Source organism: Leptodactylus fuscus, chromosome 1 (assembly GCF_031893055.1).
Source record: "Leptodactylus fuscus isolate aLepFus1 chromosome 1, aLepFus1.hap2, whole genome shotgun sequence".
In the NCBI taxonomy this organism is placed as follows: Eukaryota; Metazoa; Chordata; class Amphibia; order Anura; family Leptodactylidae; genus Leptodactylus; species Leptodactylus fuscus.
In genome coordinates, this window is record NC_134265.1 from 190798150 (window position 1) to 190822355 (window position 24206).

At 42.8% G+C, this 24206-nt stretch overlaps 1 protein-coding gene across 1 annotated transcript; it reads left to right on the forward strand.

Moving 5' to 3' along the window:
- The first annotated feature begins 17432 nt into the window (after positions 1 to 17432).
- On the forward strand, positions 17433 to 21667 carry MRPL34 (mitochondrial ribosomal protein L34). Its single transcript, XM_075264074.1, has 2 exons — positions 17433 to 17529; positions 21202 to 21667. Exons 1-2 carry the CDS (start codon positions 17504 to 17506, stop codon positions 21509 to 21511), a joined length of 336 nt encoding a protein of 111 aa, XP_075120175.1. The 5' UTR covers positions 17433 to 17503; the 3' UTR covers positions 21512 to 21667.
- Positions 21668 to 24206: the final 2539 nt, after the last annotated feature.

Consider the following 24206-nt stretch of genomic DNA (forward strand, 5'->3'; position numbering starts at 1 on the left):
GAAACAAACAGACAGTGTCGGACTGGGGTGTCTAGGGCCCACCAGTGGAATTATTTCTAGGGGCCCACCATCAGGATCCCTGCAAACCAGCGATACCAAGACAGGGCGGCTGAAGGTAATAACATATCAGGAGCCATGCTGCTCACCCGCCATACGATATGCAACAATGCACTACCTAAACCTATTGCTACACACTGTATGGAAAGGGAACAGAGCAGCTCCTAGAAATGTTACCATTACCTATAGCCGCGCTGTCCTGGAACAGCTGATCTGCAGAGGTCCTGGCTGTTGTGTCATCACAGATGTTATATTGATGGTCTATCCCAAGGACAGACCATCAATATTACAAAGATGGATAAACCCTTTAAAAATTTGTCCAGGAATTGGAGCGACCCATGTGCTGGGAGGGAGGTGTAAAATACAAAAATAAATAAAAAGCGCCTTCACCTGTTCCTGTTGCTGCCAGTGTCCATTCAGTCTCGCGCCGGCGCCTCCTTGCTGGGAGTCCTGCACCTCATGGGACCACTGAAACCAATTAGATAAAGGATTTCCAGAAATGAGGCCATGAGACCTAACAGACATATGCAGGGGACAACGGAGTGCTGGGGACAAAAGCTCAGTGAAAAACACTGTGGAAAAAATATATTGAAATTCACTGTAATTTTTTTCCCACGTTTTTTTAGCTGCACCTTTCACCATCTGGGGCACATGTGGTTTAATACACCGCTAGAAAGCCAACAGTGCGGTGAATTCAGCACACTATTGGCTTTCACGTTCTGTGCCGGTACTGTAGATCTTCATCGTCAGAAGGGCGTTTCAGACAGTCAGTCAGGAACGCCCTTCCTCACGGTAGCGTCTATAGCACTGTATTGTGAGAGGGGTCGTTGCTTATCAGCCAGCGATGACACTGAGCGCCTATAGCGCTCTGACAGTACAGTGCTATAGGTGCTGCTGTGAGGAAGGGCATTCCAGACTGACTGTCTGAAATCATCGCACTGTCAGCTCTCTAGAAGTGTATTAAACCGCATGAGTCCCAGGAGGTGAAAGGTTCTCTTTAACATCTCAATATACTGTACATCACACTATAAGGATAAGGCCTAACACAGCGTCCCGCAGCAAAAAAGCACTGTGGGAAAACCCCTGGCGTCAACACATCAGTTTTTCTTGCAACGCTTTTTGCAGAAACTCCACAGAGGTTTTAAAGTATTTAATTTGAAGATCTACTCGTTCTCTTTTCTTTTGAGTATCTTTTCTCTATCACCTCCTCTCCTGAGAGGGGGGGACACAATCAATGATCCTAAATCTAAGTTGAGATTCAGAATGTTTAAGATCTGAGAAATGTTTGGAAACTGGCAGGTCTTGTTTTCGTTTCCGAATAGTATTTCGGTGTTGATTCAATCTTGTCTTTGCATCAAGAGTCGTTTCGCCTATACTGTATATACCAACCCGCATGGCAGGAAAGCATATATATGACATGGTCTGAATCACAAGTCAAGTAATGCTTAATCTTATACTCTACTCCATTGTGTATAAAATTATTCCCCTTAATCATAAGGGAACAATTCACACACCCACAGCAAGGGTAGCAACCCTTCCTAACTAGTCCTGTTTAAAGTTGTTTGTCTGCTGCTCTTAAAACTGCCTACATTTGAACAGACCAATTGGTCTTTCAGATTTCTAGCTCGCTGTTATGGTCAGCAGGGTTTATTAAAAAAAAAACAACTAAACAAATGAAAACCCTGCGGAGCCCTCTGGGCTTCTGAACTGCCAACACCTAGTGTGAACACTGTCTGACAGTTGATGTCACTGCCAGCTAAATTAAAGGACCAGGTGTGCTATGTTAACAATTCACAGAGTCCTGTGCAGTCAGAGCAGCCGCCCAAATAAACTAACTGACTAGCCAGAACTCCTGGACTAGCCAGAGACCAACTAAACCCTGTGTGATGCCGTTCCACCCAACCACCAAGGCAACTACTGCCAAGCCCACTTCCAGTGGCCCCAGACTGAGAAGGGATGCTAGCTAAGGCTACTGAGTACTATCACACAACATACATGGCAGCATGCTGCCTGACTATAGTGACTTTGCTGACTCAGGGAAGATTACTAGCTAGGGCAACTAAGGTTTACAGACTGGAACCCATACATACATACACACTCACACACACACACATTATTTCAGGTTTCAGAATGTGATCATAGAGCGCCGGGCGTCCAGACCAGCCCCCTTATATAGACAAGGGGCGATCACCAGCAAATAGCCCAGCTGCCCAATCCGAGCGTCCATTGGTCGACACATAAGTCCATCAAAGACTCAACCACACCCGGCTGTTGCAAGGCAGGTTAACCCCTGCAACCCTGGACTGCACAGAAGAACAGGCAGCGACGCCCATCTCATGGCCGCAGCTTCTGCACAATCCTAACACTCGCCTATAAGAAAAAAGTAGAGGGGCACGAAATTCTAAGCAAATTGACTGCAAACATACGTAAGACTCCCCAATGTTTGCGTACAATGTCTGAAATCTGAGTGCTCATCCCCTTAGTAATTGTTCCCTACTGTATTGCTCAGCCCTACATCTGTTTCTAGAAATAACATCAATGGGATATCCTCTATTTTTGAATTTAACTGCCATATTATCCAAATCACCCTGCAGTTGTTCAACCTGACTATCAATCCTCTTCACATGTAAAAATTGTGACAGGGGAAGGCTCCTGACCATTGATCGAGGGTGGCCACTTTTGTATCTCAATAAGTTATTCCTATCTGTAGGTTTTTGACATGGGTAGAGAAACTCCCATTATCATAGTCAATTAAGACAACCAAAAATTGTAACTGATCTCTTGTATATGTCACCGTAAATTTAATGTCTGGATCAATAGTATTAAGATATTTATGAAATGCATCAAGTTGTAATACTGTACCAGTCCAAAGGAGGAAGACGTTGTCTATGTATTGCCACCACCCAAGCACATGTGTGAAGTGGTGGGACACATAGGAAAATCCTCCTCCAGGACGGACATAACAATGTTAGCGTACGTGGGTGCCAAATTGGTGCTCATCGCTGTCCCTTTTAACTGTAAAAAATAATCATCTCCAAAAAGAAAATAATTGTGCGTCAATACCAATTCAAGTAATCTCAAGATCAAGTCACTTATCTCTGGGGGATAATTGGAAGAACCCAATTTTTTCCACACCGCCGCCATACCTCTACAATGATCTATCGAGGTGTACAATGAAATCTTGGGCAGTAATATATTCGGGTTGTTTGAGCAACGCCGATGTAGGTCTGCCATAATATACCCTTTAATTGGACTATAGCTAAAAAAAAATGTTTTTTTTTTTAAATATTTCTTTGATTTTGGGCAATGTTATTATCATTTATATTTATAATTTATGGTTTAGATTAAACTATATATGTTTTTGATTTATTTACTCATTTATTTATTTCTTTATTTATTTATTTTATTTATTTAGTGGATATAGTAACACCTGACTATGTAGATGCGCTGTGTCTGCTGTTTGTTTATCAGCATGCAGGTTTACACATGCGCACTGGGTAGTCTGGGTGGATGCTAGCATTTGGTATGCCGCACATGACTTTAGTTTACTCTGTGCCTGCAGGGATATACTATGATTGATATATTCAGCCTGGGAAGGCATGTTTTTTTCTGATTTTGCGCAGTAGTCACTTGTGGACACTGCGATGTATGAATAAACGTCCATGATACTAGTGAAAGTAAGTGGATGTTCCTCCTCATAGTTATAAATATTTTTATATGGTGTGATTTTTTTATATATATGTGTACTTATATTGATCTAAAAATTGTTACTAGATCATCGTACATTTATAGCATTTTGTTACACTGCATCTTTCACTCCACCTAAGTGTGTTTTGATGTTGTGATACATTGTTTCCACATTCTGAGTAATTAATTGTAATTAATATGATGTGGTTGTTATTTAAACTGGTGGTTTTCCTCACTTCTTTGCTTGAAAAAGGTTCAGATAAGAACCGAAACGTCGCTGCTTGGAATAAACCCACCCTTTTTCTAAATGTTGGAGTGCTGCCATTTTTTCCACTTCATAGATAGATAGATAGATATGAGAGAGATAGATAGATAGATAGATAGATAGATAGATAGAGGGGCGGATCCAGGGCCGGGCAAATGCCTGGGGCCCCGCGCCCAGCAGGGCCCCCGCGGTGCGGCCCGGACCCAGGGCCGGCATCAGCACACGGCATAGTCGGGCAAGTGCCAGGGCCCACAGAGCCTCTGGCGGCCCCCCAGCACTTGTCCGCCCCAGCACAGAACGCAGGTGCAGCGTTCTGTGCTGATGCCTGGCTGCCGTTCTGTAGGCCCCGGCATCTGCCCCGGTGTCTGTATGCCGGGTCCGGATGCCGGGTATGCAAGTGTAATGTAAGTGCCGCAGGCACGAGCTTCGGCCTAGCATCTCCGCTGTAAGAGTTAACACCGGAGATGCCCTCAGGAGATGTCCTCTTCCCCCCCACCCGACCTGTTCCGATGACAGCCGAGAGCCTAATGAAGTCTCCCAGGCCTGTCACTGCTATATTACTGTTTCGGCTATGACCAGCCGCAATAGTAATGTATAGAATCTCCCATAGACGGCAATACACTTCTAATCGAAGTGGCACAAAATGGGACTTCTAATCAAATGATTGCATGTTCAAGTACCCTGGGGGGGCTATTAAAATAGTGAAAAAAAAAAAAGTTTTAAAATAAATAAAAGCTGTAAATCACTCCTTTCCCTAGAATACATATAAGGGCGGGTTCATATCAACACCCGATCTCCGTTATGCAGGTTTCCGTTTTCTGTCTGCAGAAGACAGAAACCATCATTCAGTGTCCGCCGGTGAGCGCCAATGAGCGTCTTCTACTCTCCGCGGAGAAACCGGGTTTTTGGTTTTGTTTTTTTTACCGGACATAAAGTTTTGTATGTCCGGCTTTGTGTCTGGTTAAAAAAGAAAATGGTTTCGCTGCGGAGAGTAGAAGAGGCACATCGGCGGACACTTTTTAAACCCATGAATGGCTTTGAAAGCTGCCTGCCGGTTTCCGTCTCCTGCCAAGTTTCTCCTGCATAACGGAGATCGGGCGCTGGTGTGAACCAGCCCTCAAAGTAGAAAATTATCGTGAAACACATACACAATAGGTATCCCTGTGTCTGAAAGTGCCCAGTCTACTGAATATAGCGTATCTGCAGTGCTTCTATTCTGTCGGGAAGGGGTTAATAGGAGCACTGCAGATATGCTATATTCAGCCTGTTTTGGTTGTCTGTCTGCCCCTTCCCTGAGTTTGAGGACTGGGGTTTTTTCCCCACACTTAGAACTCAGCCTGGCTGAATATAGCGTATCTGTGTATAGCATAAAATATTTGGGTCTCTGTGATACCTGCTGTTTTACTGTCGCTACATGATTTGCTCCATAAGGGGGCCCACTGAGGCTCTGTCGCCCAAGGGCCCATAAAAACCTGGAGCCGGCCCTGTAAACTCTTCTTTCTCCCTGGTTTTCTTGCGTCAATTGGTGGGCGGGGTTTCATATGCAAAGCCAGTGGCAAGATGATGTCGCTTCTATGCCGCTGGCCTTGCGTGCGCGCTCGCGATGCACATGCATGCACATTAGAAACTACTATAATAGTACACAAAAAGGTTAGTTTTATAAGTTGGTCACACACAGCTAACTATTTTAAAAAATGCCTCAAGTTCACACTGAGTAAACGCTAGCTTATTTTGTAGAGTAAAATTACACTTGTAAATTTTGCTATCCCATCGACTTCAATGATATTTTTTACACATGTAAAAATACGCCTGTAAAAATACGCCTGTAAAATGTCATTGAAGTCAATGGGAGTCTTATTTTTACACGTGTATTTTTACACGTGTATTTTGCAAAAATACACGCGCGTTTACTCAGTGTGAATGCACCGCATTTTTAGGGCTAATTTTTACAAAAAATCCTGGGGGGGGGGAACCCCAGACCCCCCGGTAAATAGGGCCCCGCCGAAGCCAATTGCCCAGGGCCCCGCAAAGCCTGGATCCGCCACTGGATAGATAGATAGATAGATAGATAGATAGATAGATAGATAGATAGATAGATAGACAGACAGACAGACAGACATTGATATGCTGTATATACCCACACATATACCCATTTATTCACACACGTACATTCATATACAACATATACACACACCTATCTACGCACATACAGGACTCAAACAGTATATAAAACACATAATGTAAACACATATACACATCTATACATATACATAAGCAAGTGTCCGGATCACACTGCAGCATGTGGCCAGTTCTGGTGCTGTGATACTCATGGCGATATTTGCATCTATCTGGTACCGGAGCCTCAGAAGGAGGAGAATACGGTGGATCCATCTGTGAGTGCAGAGACCGGTCAGTAGAACCGCAGAGGTCTAAACCAGCCCAGGAGAGGGCTGCCAGGCTGCTCAGTTTGTTTTCAGAGCAGCCCTCTCCTGGGCTGGTTTAGAAAAAAATAAAAAATCTAATTGGCCCAGCTGCAGCCCCCTCCAAAATGTCGTCGCCTCACCTCGCCTCATTAGAGGTGCGGCCCTGGTCTACACCACAGGAGTCACTTATTGTGGCTTGGCTATTATTCTCAGAGTATGCTTTAGGTTTCGTTGAAAACCATGCATTAAAGGGGTTATCCAGGTTCCAAAAATTATCTGCAAATACATCCACAGGAGTGCAAAATACTCACTGTTCCCTTGCTCAGCTTATGTTTGGCTTTATGTTACTTGCTGCTCCTTGTATCTCTGTTATTTATAACAGTTACTAGCACCTCCTCAGATAAATAAGTTCACAAAGAAGTTTCCCATTCCAATTTCCTGGTTAGGGAGATACTAATTGGTTAGGGTCACTATCTTGTATAATTTAGAACAGACCTGGGCATTGTACGGCCCACGAGCCACATCCAGCCCTCTAACTGCCTCTGATATATATAATGCAGGATAAAGGTAGATGATGAAAGGCAAGTCAGCTAAAGGACCTTTGAAGACGTCCTCAAAGGTCCTTTAGCTCACTAGGATGTACCCTTTAGTGGGCGGAGCTATTCTTGATTGTACAGGACAGTGTGGTAGGTGTTACACAGAAAGAGCAAGCTGCCAGGAATGGAGACTGATGGAAGATAAAGACGAGAGAAGAGAGTATGTGTGAGCAAGAGGATGGAACTGGGGGCAGATGTAGGGAGCAATTAAACTCAAGGCAGATGAAGGGGGGACATTAAACTGGGGGGCAGATGGAGGGTGACATTAAACTGGGAAGGCCCCTATGCAATGCTATGGAGGTACATTCTGAGAAGATGGGGCTTTGGACCACATTTTACTATTCCCATAGCTAGAGGGACCAGGCATGGATGCCTACTGTTCTCTGCTTTACTCATGTTGGTAATGGAGCCACTAGTAGCAGCCATAATGTTAAAGGTTTTATAGTGGGAAGGAACAAACATAAATGTGCTCTGTTTGCTGACAATTTATTGTTGAGGTTCCCTTTAACTTTTTTTTCCAACTTGTTCTATCTGATATCAAAGCTCTCCAATATCTGTCTTAGAGCTCAATGCTGTATAATCTAAAGCTCTTACTCAACCTACACAGGTGGTCAAACTCTTGAAACTGAACGTTGACTTTTAGTGGAATCAGTCGAGATTACTCTATTTGGGCATCTATATGACCCTATCAGTGACCACCCTTTATGAGGCTTTTCTGTCATTTCTCTCCTCAGTTTTATGACAACCCATGCCATTGGGATACCTTGACGGTGTCTTGGTTGGGTAGGATTGCATTGGTTAACATGAATATATCGCTTGATCTACTATGTGCTTTTGATCACTCCCTGCTCACATCCCTATATTGACACTGATGTACCCCAGGTGGCTAGATAATAGCAAGTTTGCTAGATTGGTACAGCTAGTGCCGGTTCATATGAAATGTGATACTCTGCAGTCGGATGGCACTTGAGCTCACAGATTGGTCAAAAATGGTGGAAGCAACTGTGAAAATATCAATCAAGACGGTTCCAGATTAGCCGCTGTTCCTTTTGAATCCACTGTCACCAAAGCATTTCCTGCACAGTAACCCTCCAGTAGAAATGGCAGCATCGTGCCAGAGAGAAGAATCAGGAGCGGAGAGAAAGCAATTGATTCCTTGTGGGTGTAATGCCATACACATTAGAAGACCAGCCAATCTCTCCAAAAGATGTTTCATGAATCTTATGCACCTGCATTGTGTAGTGGGGCAGATCTCAGGTGCATGGTGTACTATGGGGTAAGAGTTGTAAGGTGCATGTTTTAGTGTGGAGGTGGAGAGATGTGGGGTGCATTGTCTAATGGGGAGAGATATGGGGTGTACTGTGGGGGGGCAGATTTGGGGTGCATTGTGTAGTGTACTGTGGGGGGGGTAAAGATCTTGAGTGCATGGTGTACTATGGGGTAAGAGTTGTCGGGTGCGTGTTGTAGTGTGGAGGTGGAGAGATTGTATAATGTGGGGTGTAGTGTGTACTGTGGGGAGAGAGATGTGGGGTGCATGGTGTACCATGGAGTAGAGATGTGGGGTGCATAGTAGAGAGGCACATGGAGAGCTGGGGGGTGGTTGTGTGTGCTCCTTGCACTGAAGATACATTCAGGAAGGGGGGGCTTGGCGATGTACAAGAGGCTCATGAAGAATGGAGGAATCTTTCATATCTGTGTTAGGGCTAGTTCACACGGGGACATGGAGGCGGATTTTGAAAGCGGAATCCACGTCATAATCCTCCTCCGTCTATGTAGAGGCTTTTTTTTTTTTTTTTTTTTGCTAGCGTTTTTTTACCCTAGACGAAAAAAGAAGCTACATGATCTTTCTTCAGGCTTTTTTTTACCGTGCGTTTTTTTGCAAACAAATGCGTCGCGTTTTTTTTTCTCCAAAAACCGCGCAGTAAAAACGCACCGCGGTTTTTGCGGCCCGTTCTCTTTTAAGGGATGGGAAAACCGCCTGGCCTTGTTGGAAGCAGTTTTTTTTAAAAAAAAGCTCCACAAAAACAGGCCAAGGTCCAAAAAAACGCTTCCTAATTAGGAAGCGTTTTTTTTGGTGCCAAAATAAGCCACACGTAATTTACGTGTAAACTAAGCCTTAGGTTTCCATGAGAGGCAAACGTTGGGCTTCGGCTATAAAAGACACATGGGGAGCTGTGTGAATCTTGTTTGGAGTGTTCTGAGCTGTGGAGTGCTTATTAACACTATGGGGGTGCACTAGAGAGATGTAGAATGTTTGTCTGGGGGTGCACAGGAAATATATAGCTATTGGTGAAATAACTGCTAGCAGTGCGGGGGTAGACTTACAGGGGCTACCTGCGACAAGTTATCCCCTCCCCTGTGGGTATCCTGCAAGGGGAGTCATAAGAATTTGAACTTTTCTCTGGTATTTGGACTGGTGAGGACCTGGCTGTGTCTATACATATATATATATATATATATATATATATATATATATATATATATATATATATATATATACAGTCCTATGAAAAAGTTTGGGCACCCCTATTAATCTTAATCATTTTTAGTTCTAAATATTTTGGTATTTGCAACAGCCATTTCAGTTTGATATATCTAATAACTGATGGACACAGTGATATTTCAGGATTGAAATGAGGTTTATTGTACTAACAGAAAATGTGCAATATGCATTAAACCAAAATTTGACCGGTGCAAAAGTATGGGCACCTCAACAGAAAAGTGACATTAATATTTAGTACATCCTCCTTTTGCAAAGATAACAGCCTCTAGTCGCTTCCTGTAGCTTTTAATCAGTTCCTGGATAAAGGTATTTTGGACAAACAATTCAAGTTCAGTTAAGTTTGATGGTCGCCGAGCATGGACAGCCCGCTTCAAATCATCCCACAGATGTTCAATGATATTCAGGTCTGGGGACTGGGATGGCCATTCCAGAACATTGTCATTGTTCCTCTGCATGAATGCCTGAGTCGATTTGGAGCGGTGTTTTGGATCATTGTCTTGCTGAAATATCCATCCCCGGCGTAACTTCAACTTCGTCACTGATTCTTGAACATTATTCTCAAGAATCTGCTGATACTGAGTGGAATCCATGCGACCCTCAACTTTAACAAGATTCCCAGTGCTGACATTGGCCACACAGCCCCAAAGCATGATGGAACCTCCACCAAATTTTACAGTGGGTAGCATGTGTTTTTCTTGGAATGCTGTTTCTTTTTGGACGCCATGCATAACGCCTTTTTTTATAACCAAACAACTCAATCTTTGTTTCCAAAATGAAGTTGGCTTGTCCAAATGTGCTTTTGCATACCTCAGGCAACTCTATTTGTGGCGTACGTGCAGAAACGGCTTCTTTCTCATCACTCTCCCATACAGCTTCTCCTTGTGCAAAGTGCGCTGTATTGTTACCGATGCACAGTGACTCCATCTGCAGCAAGATGATGCTGCAGCTCTTTGGAGGTGGTCTGTGGATTGTCCTTGACTGTTCTCACCATTCTTCTTCTCTGCCTTTCTGATATTTTTCTTGGCCTGCCACTTCTGGGCTTAACAAGAACTGTCCCTGTGGTCTTCCATTTCCTTACTATGTTCCTCACAGTGGAAACTGACAGGTTAAATCTCTGAGACAACGTTTTGTATCCTTCCCCTGAACAACTATGTTGAACAATCTTTGTTTTCAGATCATTTGAGAGCGGGCTGTCCATGTTCGGCGACCATCAAACTTAACTGAACTTGAACTGTTTTGTAGAAAGAAATGGTCCAAAATACCTTCATCCAGGATCCAGGAACTGATTAAAAGCTACAGGAAGCAACTAGAGGCTGTTATCTTTGCAAAAGGAGGATGTACTAGATATTAATGTCACTTTTCTGTTGAGGTGCCCATATTTTTGCACCGGTCAAATTTTGGTTTAATGCATATTGCGCATTTTCTGTTAGTACAATAAACCTCATTTCAATCCTGAAATATTACTGTGTCCATCAGTTATTAGATATATCAAACTGAAATGGCTGTTGCAAACACCAAAATATTTAGAACTAAAAATGATTAAGATTAATAGGGGTGCCCAAACTTTTTCATAGGACTGTAAATCCTAGTTGTCTAAAGGACCAAATACCTCTGCCCACTAGAAACAGTTTTGAGAAAAAAGACCAAGTCCTTCTGCCCACTAGAGATAGCCAGTTTTGAACAAAAGGACTAGGTTTCTCCTCCCAGAAGGATGTAGCCTGCTCTATAAAAGAAAGTTAAATCCTAGAAGACTATAGGGCGGGGTCTCTCTGCCTGCTAGAAATAGTTTTGAACAAAAGGACCAGGTCCATCTGACTACTAGGATTTAGCCTGCTCTATAAAAGGATGCTAAATCCTAGTGGACTAAAGGATTGTGCCCCTCTGCCCACTACAAATAGCTAGTTTTGAACAATAGAACCAGGTCCACAAGGATTTAGCCCGCTCTGTATAAGAATGCTACATTTTAGCAGGATAAAGGACTGGGTCCCTCTGCCCAGTAGGATATAGCCTGTTCTATATAAGAATGCTAAATCCCACTACGTCAGTGTGTCTCTTTCTTCTTACCCCGTAATCCATACTGATTGTTTCTCATGCATCATTCTAATAACATAAGTCTATGGGTTAAATTTAGATGCATGTGTGTGGCTTGGACTAAATGGTCCATGTGTTGGCCACATTTCCTGGATTGACCAAGGCTCAGCTGAGCCAAACTCATTGTATAAGATCAATATGACACAGTGTGTTTGGTTCAGACAAAGTGCAGTCAGGAAAATGCAGATGTCAAAATGAGTCCATTACAAGGACCACATATGGAAACCTGAATACACCCTTGTATGAAAGTGTCTAGTTAATTGTGTCACATAATACTTGCCATCTCTTTCAGAAGACCTAGCCCCAAGATATCTTCAAGATACCCAACATGTTCCCCCTATCTCTTGCTGGCTCAGTGGCTAGCACGGCTGCCTTGCAGGCACAACATCTGCAAGGAGTTTGTATTTTCTCCCAATATTAGCATGGTACTATGAAGAATGACAATGGAGACTCTGTGTCCCAAATAACAAATGAGCAGACAAAAGTTTGTAGATGAGGCTGCAGATGCCTTTGTACTCTCCATTTTGGAGTAACATATAGATACAGTTCAGTGCTTGCTTACTTCCTTATCATTCTAGGGGGTGTTCACACTACCGTTGGTGACAGTCAGCAGTGTCCGTAGCTATTGTCCGTTAAAAGATTTTAGCAATGGACACTAGCTAAACCATGAGTAATCCGTTAAAATTTCCATTCATTTCAATAGGATTTTATCTTGTGTCTGTTGACAGAACCTTCAGAAAGTTCCTGTCTTCCATGGTAATGGGACACCTCTCACGTTCTTGCTGCGGGGGGGCTGCAAAGTTACCGTTTCTAATAAGGAAAGTGAAAGTAACCAATCTGATGCCATGGTTACATTTGACCACAGCATCTGAGTGGATAAATGCCCGTGACCAGAGTCATCTCAAGCAATGCTACCGAACCCCTGCTGTATGCAAAAGTGCAGACCTGGCACCTAGTTCGGCTGCTCTGTTTCAGAGCGACCGCCATATTTAGTCACGTGTACCAGAATACAACTGGTGCACTTAAGGGTTAATGAAAGTGTTTATAAATACAGAGAAAACAAAAATAAAAACAGGACAATGAAAGACTTTTAGTAAACATCTATTTTAATTTTACATTTAAAGCAAAACAAGACAAGAGCAAAATGTAATACTAGAGAAATCTAGTAGAAAATATACTACCTGGAACAGGTGACATTTATAAAAAGAAAAAAAATATATCACAGGACAAAAGGCTGAACCCTGAACCACTCCCACCATCCGGACGCTGCGGCCACGAGGTCTGGAGCGGCATGTGGGCAGCTCTTTGGCGCCTGACGTCGATTCTGGCCTTTTGAATTAGCATATGGGCCCTATTTATACACTGCCAGCACAGGGGTTTCCATGTCTTTGGCCCACCGCGGCTAGGTAAGTGTTTCATATCAGCAAAATGCTATGCTTTTATGCTATTGGTCAGTTGTTTTTTTTGTTGTTTTTTTGGTTTATAATTCTCTTTCCTGCCTGGTTGTGCTGCCATACAAATCCCATTGAGTGTTCTAAAGCTAACCTGTATAGTGGGTGGATACGACTTTATTGGTTTCTTTGGGATTGAATGGACCTTTTCTATTCAATACATATACTGTATATACATATTATTTTCCATTTGTTTATATGTTTGTTCTTTTATCTATTTATGTATTTGTATCCCCCATTTTACTCCAGTGACTATAATTATCAATTTTCAATGAAATTGAATAACTATGAAAGAGTTTCTTCATTTTTTAATCTGGAATATTTGTATGTACCTTGAGTTTTATGTTAATGAAGTAAATGTATGTGGTTGTTTTAAGATTTATCTGCACTTGAGAGGGCATCCTGGCCCGGAACGCGTTGTGCTTAATAAAGTCCTTTATTGTATATGGGCTAGCGCTGGTCTTTGGCTTTTCCTTTGGAGGCTGGTCCTTTTCTTCCAAAAAATATATTACAGGACAAAAGGCTGAACCCTGGACATCATCAGTCTAAAGAACTGGCACCTAGTGACCTTGTACTGGGGTATTCACACCATGGACATCTAGTTCTTCTAGCCATACTAACATAGAAAGAAAGAAAAAAAACCCCACAAAAATGTAAACACGGTTTTAGTTTTTTTGTCATACAATTAAAAAATACATTAAAACCAGAGAAGAGTACAGAATTCCCTGTGACATCTGAGGTATAGGCCCACAGGTTACAATATTTTTATCGTTCCAGAAGAGTAAAACTATTTCTCTTATCAGAAGTATTTTAGCCACAGAGGAGTATTTTTCACCAAGAAAGAGTACAAAGTTTGCAGCAATGGAAATAAATTATATGTAGGTATAATAATGCTGAGAGCTCACTAGTTAAACAGGGAAACAATTACTATAACTGTCAGGGCCACTTTAATCATAGGGCCAATGGTGCACATGCACTGGGCCCTATGGTAGCGGGGGACTCCTTGGGACAGTGCTATATTTGCTGTCCCAAATTTAGCTCATCACTGTCCTAAGGCTGCCAATGTTGCCTACAATGATAAGGCAGGGAGCTGAGATTTAATTGAAGTGAGATTTCTGGTTTAATGCAAGTGGTTGAACAAAAATATCCTGGGTAACCTTTAGGAATTGCAACCATTTTTCTACAAAGCCTTCTCATACCAGGGGCTCAAAAGTAATTGGACAATTTAATACTAACATAAATAAAATGTTAATTTTTAATATATTGTAGAGAATCCTTTACAGGCAATGACTGCATGAAGTCTGGAACTCATGGAAATCACCAAATGCTGTTTTTTTTTCTTTGTGATGCTTTGCCAGGCCTTTACTGCAACCAACTTCAGTGGTTGTTTGTTTGTGGGTCTTTCTGCCGAAAGTTTTGTCTTAAAGGGGTATTCCCACGAACATAACCATTATTAAATTTGGAGATAATTAAAAGGTAGACATTTTTGCAACTATAACTAATTAAACATTTTGCAAAAATTTTTTACATTTTCTCTAATTATCTTGTGGTCACAGTCTGTTGTCTTGATTGGTTGCCAGTGGATATGACAATGAATGCAGGACCTTTCTAAGGTCAGAAAAACCGCCATGATTTCCTTATTGTGGCTTCTGATACATGTAGAGTCCCTGCCTGATAACTCAGCTACAATAAGAAAATCATAGCTGGGTTCCTGACAAGTCCCAGACCATAGAAAGTTTCTGCATTTGTGGTCGTATCCATTTGCAACCGATCAAGATAACAGACTGTCGCCGCTAAGATGGTTAGAGAAAATCTTAAACTCTGCAGAATTTTTAAATACTTATAATTTCAAAAATGTTTAACTTTTATCTACAAATATAGATATGATTATGTACATGGGAATACCCCTTTAAACAAGTGAAAGGCATGATCAATCAGATTGAGATTTGACGATTGGAATATTCTGCAATGGCTGACTCACATATTTGCCCTTAAAAACTCTTGTATGTTTTGGGTCATTGTCCATCTGTACTGTGAAGCTTGCTGCATTTGGTTGAATCTGAGCACAAAGTATATCCCTGTACATGACAATTCATCCAGCTGTCACATCATCAAAAATTAGTGAACCAGTGCCATCGGAAGCCATGCATGCCCATGTCATCACACTGCCTCCACCAGGTTTTACAGAGGATGCAGTGTGCTTTAATGATGTAACGATAGTAGTCGGGGAAAGCTTGGTTCCCTGACCACTATACATATTGCTCATAGATGTTTCCAGGATCCTTTCCAATAGATGCCAGGCCAGGGGAGGTGACTGGATAAGAAATACCTATACTAACCTTCTCTGGGCTTCTCCAGACTTTCTTCTTCCTATCATTCCGGTACAGGTTGACCTTAGTTTCATCTGTCCAAAGAATGCTGTTCCAGAACTAGGTAAGAATTCCTACACCCTTCCTACAACAAGGATGTGACTACCCTCAAATTACAGCTGAGAGTCTGCACTGTAAGACTCTATATAACTATCTTGAATATGTTTTGGTAAACAGCTAAAATTCCAAACTCGTGTCAATGTCCAAATATTTCTGGACCTAGCTGTATTATGATTTGGAGTCCGAGGAGTATAATTCCCCAAAACGATCCTCGGGGATGTGTGTGTGTGTGGACGACTGATGAATATTCATTGAAGCACATCTTGTGGAGTTTGCCCACCTTTATTAATGAAGAGGTTTGAGGCTTCCAACCACGGTTGTGCATGATATGGTAGGAACAATATAGTGTGGAAGGCACTTGGTAATGTTATATATTGTGTGAGGTCCATAGTACAGGTAACTAAGATAAATCAGAGAGAAGGGTCCCACAAATTTTCCCTGATATGGGACCCTAAAATTCCTGATGGCAGTAAAATTACATTAATTCTCAAATAAGTACATATTAAGGGGAAAACATAAGACAAGACAAGAAACAAAAAGGAAAGGGAAAAATAAGGAAGGTCACAGTAAATTAAAGGGGCTCTATCATCACATTTTAGTGTTCTGAGATAAAGATATGCCTGAATAGCCTATAAAAAGTCTATTCATGTGCTGTTAGTCGTTTTTAAAAAGACCCCCCCCCCCATTTTTTTTTAAATTACTTTTGAAATGGTTATGTAAATCACTCTCTTCGTGCACGGTGGGCGTTCCATGCACCCCCCAGTGTCATCTTGCTTTTGCTGCATAACCCCTCCTTCACTGCCTCCAGCATTGTCCTTCCCGGCAGTTTCTATTGAAATTTTGCGTGCACACAGTAGTGCTTCCTCCGGAGTGCTACTGCGCATGCTCCAGCGCCATTTTCCTGTAAAGAACATTGCAAGCTGGTGCTGGAGTGTGCGCAGTAGCACTCCGGAGGAAGCACCACTGCGCGCACGCAAAATTTCAATAGGAACCACTGGGAAGGACAATGCTGGAGGCGGTGAAGAAAAAGGAGCAGGAGTTATGCAGCAAAAGCAAGATGATGCTGGGGGGTGCACGGAACACCCACCGTGCACAAAGACAGTGATTTACATAACTATTTCAAAGGTAATTTAAAAAAAAAAAAAATGGGGGGAGGGGTCCTTTTAAAAACGACTAACAGCACCTGAATAGCTTTTTTATAGGCTATTCAGGCATATCTTTATCTCAGAACACTAAAATGTGATGATAGAGCCCCTTTAAGGCAACTTCAAGCCCTGCTTTTAAAGTGCTAGTGTTTGTAGTCTATGAAACCTGAATAGCAGTATTGTGACTTCTGCACAAGCCGCATGAAGAATAATTTACTGCAGCAGACACCTTTTCCCCTCATTTTTTAAAGAGAGTCTATCATTCGAAAAACACACGGGCATGTTGCTATTAGTTACAAATGTGTGTTTCAAATGATAGACTCCATTTAAATATTCCCCTAGTAAGATTGCGCCTTTTGTCACACAACCCAAAAACTCATTTCCCACACCCTCATGCAGCCAGCACCCCAATTCCCCTTCTCTCAAACCATGTTTCCCTCTCCAACACAACCTGTAATTTATTTCCCACCATCCTTACTCATCCTGCACCCCCTCATCTCCCTCTATTTCTTACACAGCCTGCACCCCCACTTTTCCCTCTAATTCTCACACAGCTTGCACCCCCACTCCCCCTCTTTTACCTCATGCAGCCTCCACCCACGTCTCCCCATTCCCAGAAGTAGAGAGAGGTATATGTAAGGCTGTGTATAAAATAGAGAGGGATATGGGTGTGTAGGATATGTATACACACTAACACACTCACACACGCCTCCTACCTCTCAGCAGTCTCCGCTCAGCGCAGCTTATGCTGTGCAGGACGATTCACAATAACTCCGCCCATACCAGTCTGATCACATGGTCGTGACGTCATCACAGGTCCTTTCGCTGACTAGGAAGTAGTATCTACTTTGGCATCATGGCGATGTGGGGCGCGCTTGGCAGGTGAGAGAAGGTCATATAGTCAGTGTACACAGGGTGCAGGGACTCTGTGATAGCTATAGCCATATATACAGTTAGGGAGGCATCTTGTTCTGTCTATGACCTTTATTTTACCCACTACATTCTAGCATCTACTTTATGGCGTTGTGTAGTTGTCTGCATAGGTTCAGTATCCTGTAGAAGGGAAGATGATGATAGGGAGTCTGTCAGTAGGAAAATCTGATATCAAACTAATGACAGTACTTTGAAGGGCTCCACCTACACTTTCCACTTTTTAAAGCTATATTCAGATCACGTTAGTTTACATCCATTTAACAGATCTACAATCGGGCACAAATGGATAGCTATTTACATATGCGTCATTTTTAAAAAAAATCATATATGTAGTATATACTTTTTTGTCCGTCCAAAAAAAAAAGGACAGCAGTGGATCTGTGTGGTTTTTTTTTTTTTTTTTTTGTAAACATTGATGTCTATGTAAACGGATGGCCATTCATCCGTTTTTTACATCTGTTAAAAAAATGTGATCTACGGGCTCGTTCACATCCACGTCCAGTCTCCGTTCTGCAGGTTTCTGTTCCTGCACAAAACAGGGGCAGGAGACGGAAACCTGCAGGACTCTTTCTAACCCATTCATTTGAATGGGTTTGAAAGATGTCCGGCCGTGAGCGTTGGTGAACGTTTTATGCTCTCCGCCGCAAAACCGTTTTTTTTTTAAACCAGACATGCAGTACTCTGTGTCCGATTTTAAAAAAACGGTTTTGCGGCGGAGAGCATAAAACGCTCACGGCCGGACCCAATCTGACAGGTTTCCGTCTTCTGCATGCAGAAGACGGAAACCACAGAACGGACTGCCGAACGCTAGTGTGAACCTAGCGTCAGTAGAGCTTAATTCTACATCACAGCTCCATTTTCAAATTTTGCAAATTAGTGGTAAAAGGCTTTAAAGAGGCCGCCCAGCCTAATATTATTATTGTTGTATTAAAAGGCCTGGTGGCTATGTTAGAGAACTGTCAGCAGAGATGTTCCTCATAGCCTAGCTAGACTGTCAGGAACACACTTATGACAGTGGGCAGACATTGGTGTCGACACTAACTGCACTGGTATCTCCAGCCCCAGGGCGCAGAAAATTCAGCGTACTGTTGGCTTTCTGGCGGTATATAAAACCGCATGTGCGGTGAAATCAATGGGAGTCAGTCAGGTCTCTTTTCCGGGAGCCGTTTCTTTCGTCTCCCGGAAAACATAAGCGAGATGCTCATTGTTCAGGCCGATTCACCTCACAATTTAGCCTGAAGACACTCCTGAGTAGGCCAATTCATTGGGCTTAATCTGGAGCTGAGTGCGCGACTTGATGCCAATGCAGTGCATCGGCATTCAGTCGTGGCTACCCGTTTTTTGGTCCGGAACCTGAGGCGGCCTCCGCCTCAGATTACGGACCAAAAAGCCCTGTGTCAACTTAGGCTAAGGCCACATGGGCCGTATTCTCAGCACTAAAGCGCTGCGGAAAGAACCGCTGCGTGATCGCATTGCAGTTCTTTCCGCAGCGCTTTGAAGAGAAAGTTCACAGAGGTTTACTCTGCGGACTTTCTCTTAACATTATATCTACGGGAAAGCCGCCGGCGTTTCCGTAGATATGATTGACATGCTGCAATTTGCAAAGCTGCAACAGCTTTGCAAATCGCAGTGTCCGCACTGCGTTTTTTTCAGCAAAGTGGGCATGGGATTCGCATGAATCCCATCCCCTTTGCTTGCACTGTAAAATGCTGCGATTTTTCACGCAGCGTCTCTGCTGCGGGCAAATCGCGGCATTTATTACGTCCCGTGGGGCCCCGGCCTTAGAGTAGTTTGGGGTGTTCTAGCTTTGAGCAATGGAGCTCTCCTCCATGCTCCAGATTGTTCATTTGCATATTGTGAAATAAATAAATATCTCAGCAACAAAGGTACACATTTTCATGGGGAAATATGCTCCAACCTTGTGACATACTCCCTTTAAAGCTGAGGGTGATCATGGAGATTACAGATGAGCGAACACTATTCAAAACTCCCGTTTCGAATAGCACGCACCCATAGGAATAAATGGACGCAGCTGGCACGCAGGGGGTTAAGCGGCTGGCCGCCGGCAAAGTCTATGTGCCGGCCACTTCCATTCATTCCTATGAGTGCGTGCTATTCGAAACAGTGCTATTCGAAACGGCCGTTTCGAATAGTGTTCGCTTATCTCTAATGGAGATTCCTGTCAGGATTCCCTGGGTGATTTTTGCAGGTGGCCTCATCCCAACTCTCCTATTCATTTCAATGGGAGTGAGTAGCAAATTTTTCCTCTGGCTGGAAAAAGTGTCATGATCTATCTTCATGCTGATTCCGCCTTGCAAAGCCCATTGAAAGTTTTGTTTGTTTGTTTTTTGCATTCTTTCCTCTCCCATTCATTTCAATGGATTTTGCATTTTCTATCTGAAAATGGATCATGAAGATTTTGTATTTTCTCTATAGTTTTTGTTTTTTGTTTTTTGTTGTTTTTTTTAAAATATGTGGATCCACCTCAAAAATACTCCTGCAAAAAAACTCTCTGTGGATTTACCCTAAGAAGGATTACAACTGCTCCACTACAACCCCTGCTTACAGAGAAGATTATGGCAGTCCATTTTCTTGTGGCCACTTACACAGCTTACTGTGTAAGCAACCATTTTTCTTGTGCCCATGGGCATGCAGAGTCTGCTCTGCCCGAGGCCTAGAAGATTAAAACCCAGGACGGAAGAAGACACAGGGAGAGGGCGTTCCAGAAGAAGTTAGAGGCGTCGCTGGAGAGTTCTCTCACAGCATTGGGGGCGCCCCCAGTGCTAAGAGAGAACTCATTTGCATACCGAAGAAAACCGGGATTTCTACTGAACGGCGGCGCCAAGAATAGCCTTTCTTAAGGCTACTCCTACGTGTTAGGGACAAAAAATGTCATTTTAATGATAGCATCCCTTTAAGAAATGACATATTGCACAGTTCAAAGGTGGGCATGCACCTAAAACTAAAGGAGTTATTCAGCTTTTCAAAATTGATATCCCATCCATAGGATAGGACATCTATTTTGGATCAGTTAGGTCTGACCTTTTGGATCCCCACAGATCAGCTGTTTCCTTGTGATAGTGTGGGCTGCAATGCTCACTCGCAATACTTTGTGTTTGCTATGTCCTGTGTCCCAGAGGGGGTTCTGATTACTTTTACAAACTTGAAAGGGGTTGTCTAGGGAGCGTAAATTTAATTCACTTCTTTCAGTGACTTTTTGAAGCTGGACCTGGGAGTTCAGGACTGGTTCCAACGCTGATTCCCATGATTGGAACAAGCCCCCTATCCTTGGGTCTCTCTGCTTTCTCCCGGTTTCCTCCTCTTCCTTTTTTTTTTCTCTTTTTCCCAACTACACTTTTTGCATGAGCCGGGGTGGGGGCTTGTTCCGTTCATATGACTTAAGATCAAAATCAGCCCAGAAACTCCAGGTCTAGCTTCAAAAAAACACAGGAAGAAGTGAATTAATTAATAATCTGTAGACATCTTTTTAAATGGCGTGTTTAAGGGATAGGCCAAAGAAAAACATCCCCTTTGAGAGAAGATTGCAGTTGGAAACAAATTTGATGTTGCTCTCTGTTGTACCTTCTATGTAAATATTAATTATTCCCTTTTCTATTAAAGGTTTATTACACTGAGGGCTCCAATACCTGCCTTCTGTGCACAACATAGAACCTTTGTAAGTTTGTTCCGGGGCTTCAATCAGACAGAAGTCACTTCCTCAGGCAGTGGGATACTTTCCCGAACTTTACCTTCAAACTTGAGTTCACTGCCAGTCCGGACCAAGAAGAGGGGTATGGAATACCAACCTAAATTCTTGAAGCGTCGAAGGACTCATGGATGGGAAAAGCGCTTAAGTACAAGAGGTGGCATCGAGGTGATCCTTCGCAGGATGTTAAAAGGAAGGAAATCATTGACTGTCCACCAGTCATAGCTGGGATGTTACTTCCCACTTTAAATCCAGTCTTGTGTATTATGCTTATGTGAATATCTTTACTGTTACCGGTGCCAGTTTTGGCTTGTAAACCAAGTTGGTGACATATGGAAGCTCTGTTTGTTCCAGAGTAAACTCTTAGTTATCTAAAGACAACTTGTGGTCATCTTGTTTTCTTTTCATATCAATGGAGAGTAGTTGATAACTTTTACTATCTACTTTGTGAAAGAGGAGATTCTCTCTTTGTGTTCATTTTAATGTATGCCCTTCTTTGGATGGCTGCACCAGGTAAATCTGATGGTAGAGTTAGTTACCTCCTGGATAAATAGACATGCATCTTTTTCACGCTAAGGTCCCATGTTGTGGAAATACTGCTTTTTTTGTTGCGTTTTTTTGATCCAAAGCTAAGAATGGCTACAAGAGGAATGATATATATATATATATATATATATATATATATATATATATATATATATATATATAATCATCCCAGAGGCAGCAGCCAGCTTTGGCTCAAAATACTGCAACAAAATCTGCAGCAAAGAAAGCTGCGTTTCCGCAAAGTGGGACCTCAGCCTTAAGGATTTACAATCTTGTTTCACGTTCCCTGACTAATTATAACCTGTTACCAGCTTATTGCATATACCTATTAAGGAGTTTTCCCACCATAGACATTGCTGATATATAATGAAAGTATGTGCCATAAATGTCTGATGGGTGAAATTCAACTCTAGGACCACTACTTGGGAAAATTGAGTACCTCCTAAGTACAGAGTAAGTGGTGGTTTTCCATAAATCCGTGGAAAGAGCCACTTGCAGGTTCAGTCCACCTCTCCTTGGTTGTGAACTGTAACCACTTTCTAGTACAGTGGCAGTCAAATACCCCCAGTTGGGAGGTGGGTGGTCAGCACAAGGTTGTGCTGAAAAGCAATGTTCTCTCCTACCGGTAGGAAAGCCTGGAGTACATACATCCAGAGTATGACAATAACTAACGGCCAATATACCTGAAAAGTGTACTGGCATCTAAGGTTTTCTTTTTTGTCTACTTTTTAATAATGTAAGTGAAGTTGGCTCTATCTACCCCTGCATACATGTGCACATTTCTATGCAAGGAAGTAGAAATGTGCACATGTATGCAGGGATATGCTACCTCCTTACACAGAAATGTGCACATTTAAACATGAGTGTGCTTTGTAAGTAAGTAGCATGTTTCAATGTCAATACTAGTATAATGAAAAGATTGGTATAATTTTTTTTTTTGGCCTCTAATGCTGCTCAGGGGTTAATAATGATATTGGGTCTTTTGTAGCTGGCAAACATCCATGTCTCTGGTTTCAGCTCTGCAGCACTGGCTCCAGTTCAATCCCAAGTAAGTGCCCTGTTATGTATTGGTAATGGATAGAGATATTCTATTGCTGATTCATTAGTTTATGGACCTTCTTTTACTGTAACAGCCGGCCGTTGTCTTTTATTATTGATCCTGCTCTGTTTCCCTGGGTGTGAGGTTCAGCTTTTAAGAAATATGCTGCAGCAGGGAAAGACCTATCATTAACCAGTTGTGTTCAGGAGGAAAAAAATATATATACCAGCACCAATGTTTTTTTTTTTTTTTTTTTATCCCGCTCCTGGTTTTGGCACACAATCACTGATGGAAAATGCTGACCTGTGGCATAAAGTGCTTCTACCGTGTTTCACCAAAAGTAGGATACCCCCGAAAGTAAGGCATGCGGGGGATTTCTGTTGAATTGCCTAATATAAGGCACCCCCCGAAAATAAGGCCTGCCCAAAAATCGTGTGCACAGCAAAGCCGGCTGCTGCCTCTGCTGTTGTGTCCACTGTCCCTGCTTCTGTAGGATGAGCTCTCCCAGCTCATCCCAGAGGCAGCAGCCGGCATACAGTAGAGACAGCAGCCGGCTTTGCTGTGCACACGGAGCACAGAGCACGGCATCTAGCCGACTGCTGTGTCAGTGAAGTGGGGATTGCTAAGCTCCGCCCACGAAAGCTCCACTAAGCCCCGCCCCCAAGAGCCTCGCTAAGACCCGCCCATCACTTCCGGGAAGAACAGCAGCACCAGCGCTGCTAGGAAGATGGGAAAGGTAAGTAGGATACCTTCCCCCCCTCCCCTACACTACCTACAACCGGCAGTTATGCTGACGCTCCGCTAAGGAAGTGCCGGCATGACTGCCGGTTGTAATAAGATGTACCCCGAAAATAAGACAGGTCCTATAGGTAGGGCGACAATTTAATATAAGACACTGTCTTATTTTTGGAGAAACACAGTAGATTGCCTGGTGTAAGGATGATTGATCCCAGATTTTGTCACCTTAGGCTAGATTCACATGAAAGAGGTGCAAAATGGCTGTGAAAAACGTAAATTTTTCGTGGCCATCTTGTACCCAAGGGTTACCCGTTTTCACGACTTTTGAGTGTATGGTGGGATCTGTGAAAATGGATAAAAATAGGACATGACCCTATATGAGCCATCTGAATAGCCCCCCATTCACTAAATTAATGCCATATGACATCCATCAAATAAAATGACATCACACAGCCTTAGGGTGCATGCACACTACGTAACGCCGGGCGTGTATGAGAGCCGTACACGCCGGCATTACAGCAGACTGCCGAACACTTCCCATTCACTTCAATGGGAGCGCTCGTAACAGCGGCGTTTACGAGCGCTCCCATTGAAGTG

Excerpts from the sequence above, each read along its gene's own strand:
- MRPL34 (XM_075264074.1), top strand. The coding sequence starts at position 17,504 with ATGGCGATGTGGGGCGCGCTTGGCAG. Across the intron at positions 17,530-21,201 it reads ATGTGGGGCGCGCTTGGCAG|GTTTATTACACTGAGGGCTC; the intron begins GTGAGAGAAGGT and ends TTTCTATTAAAG.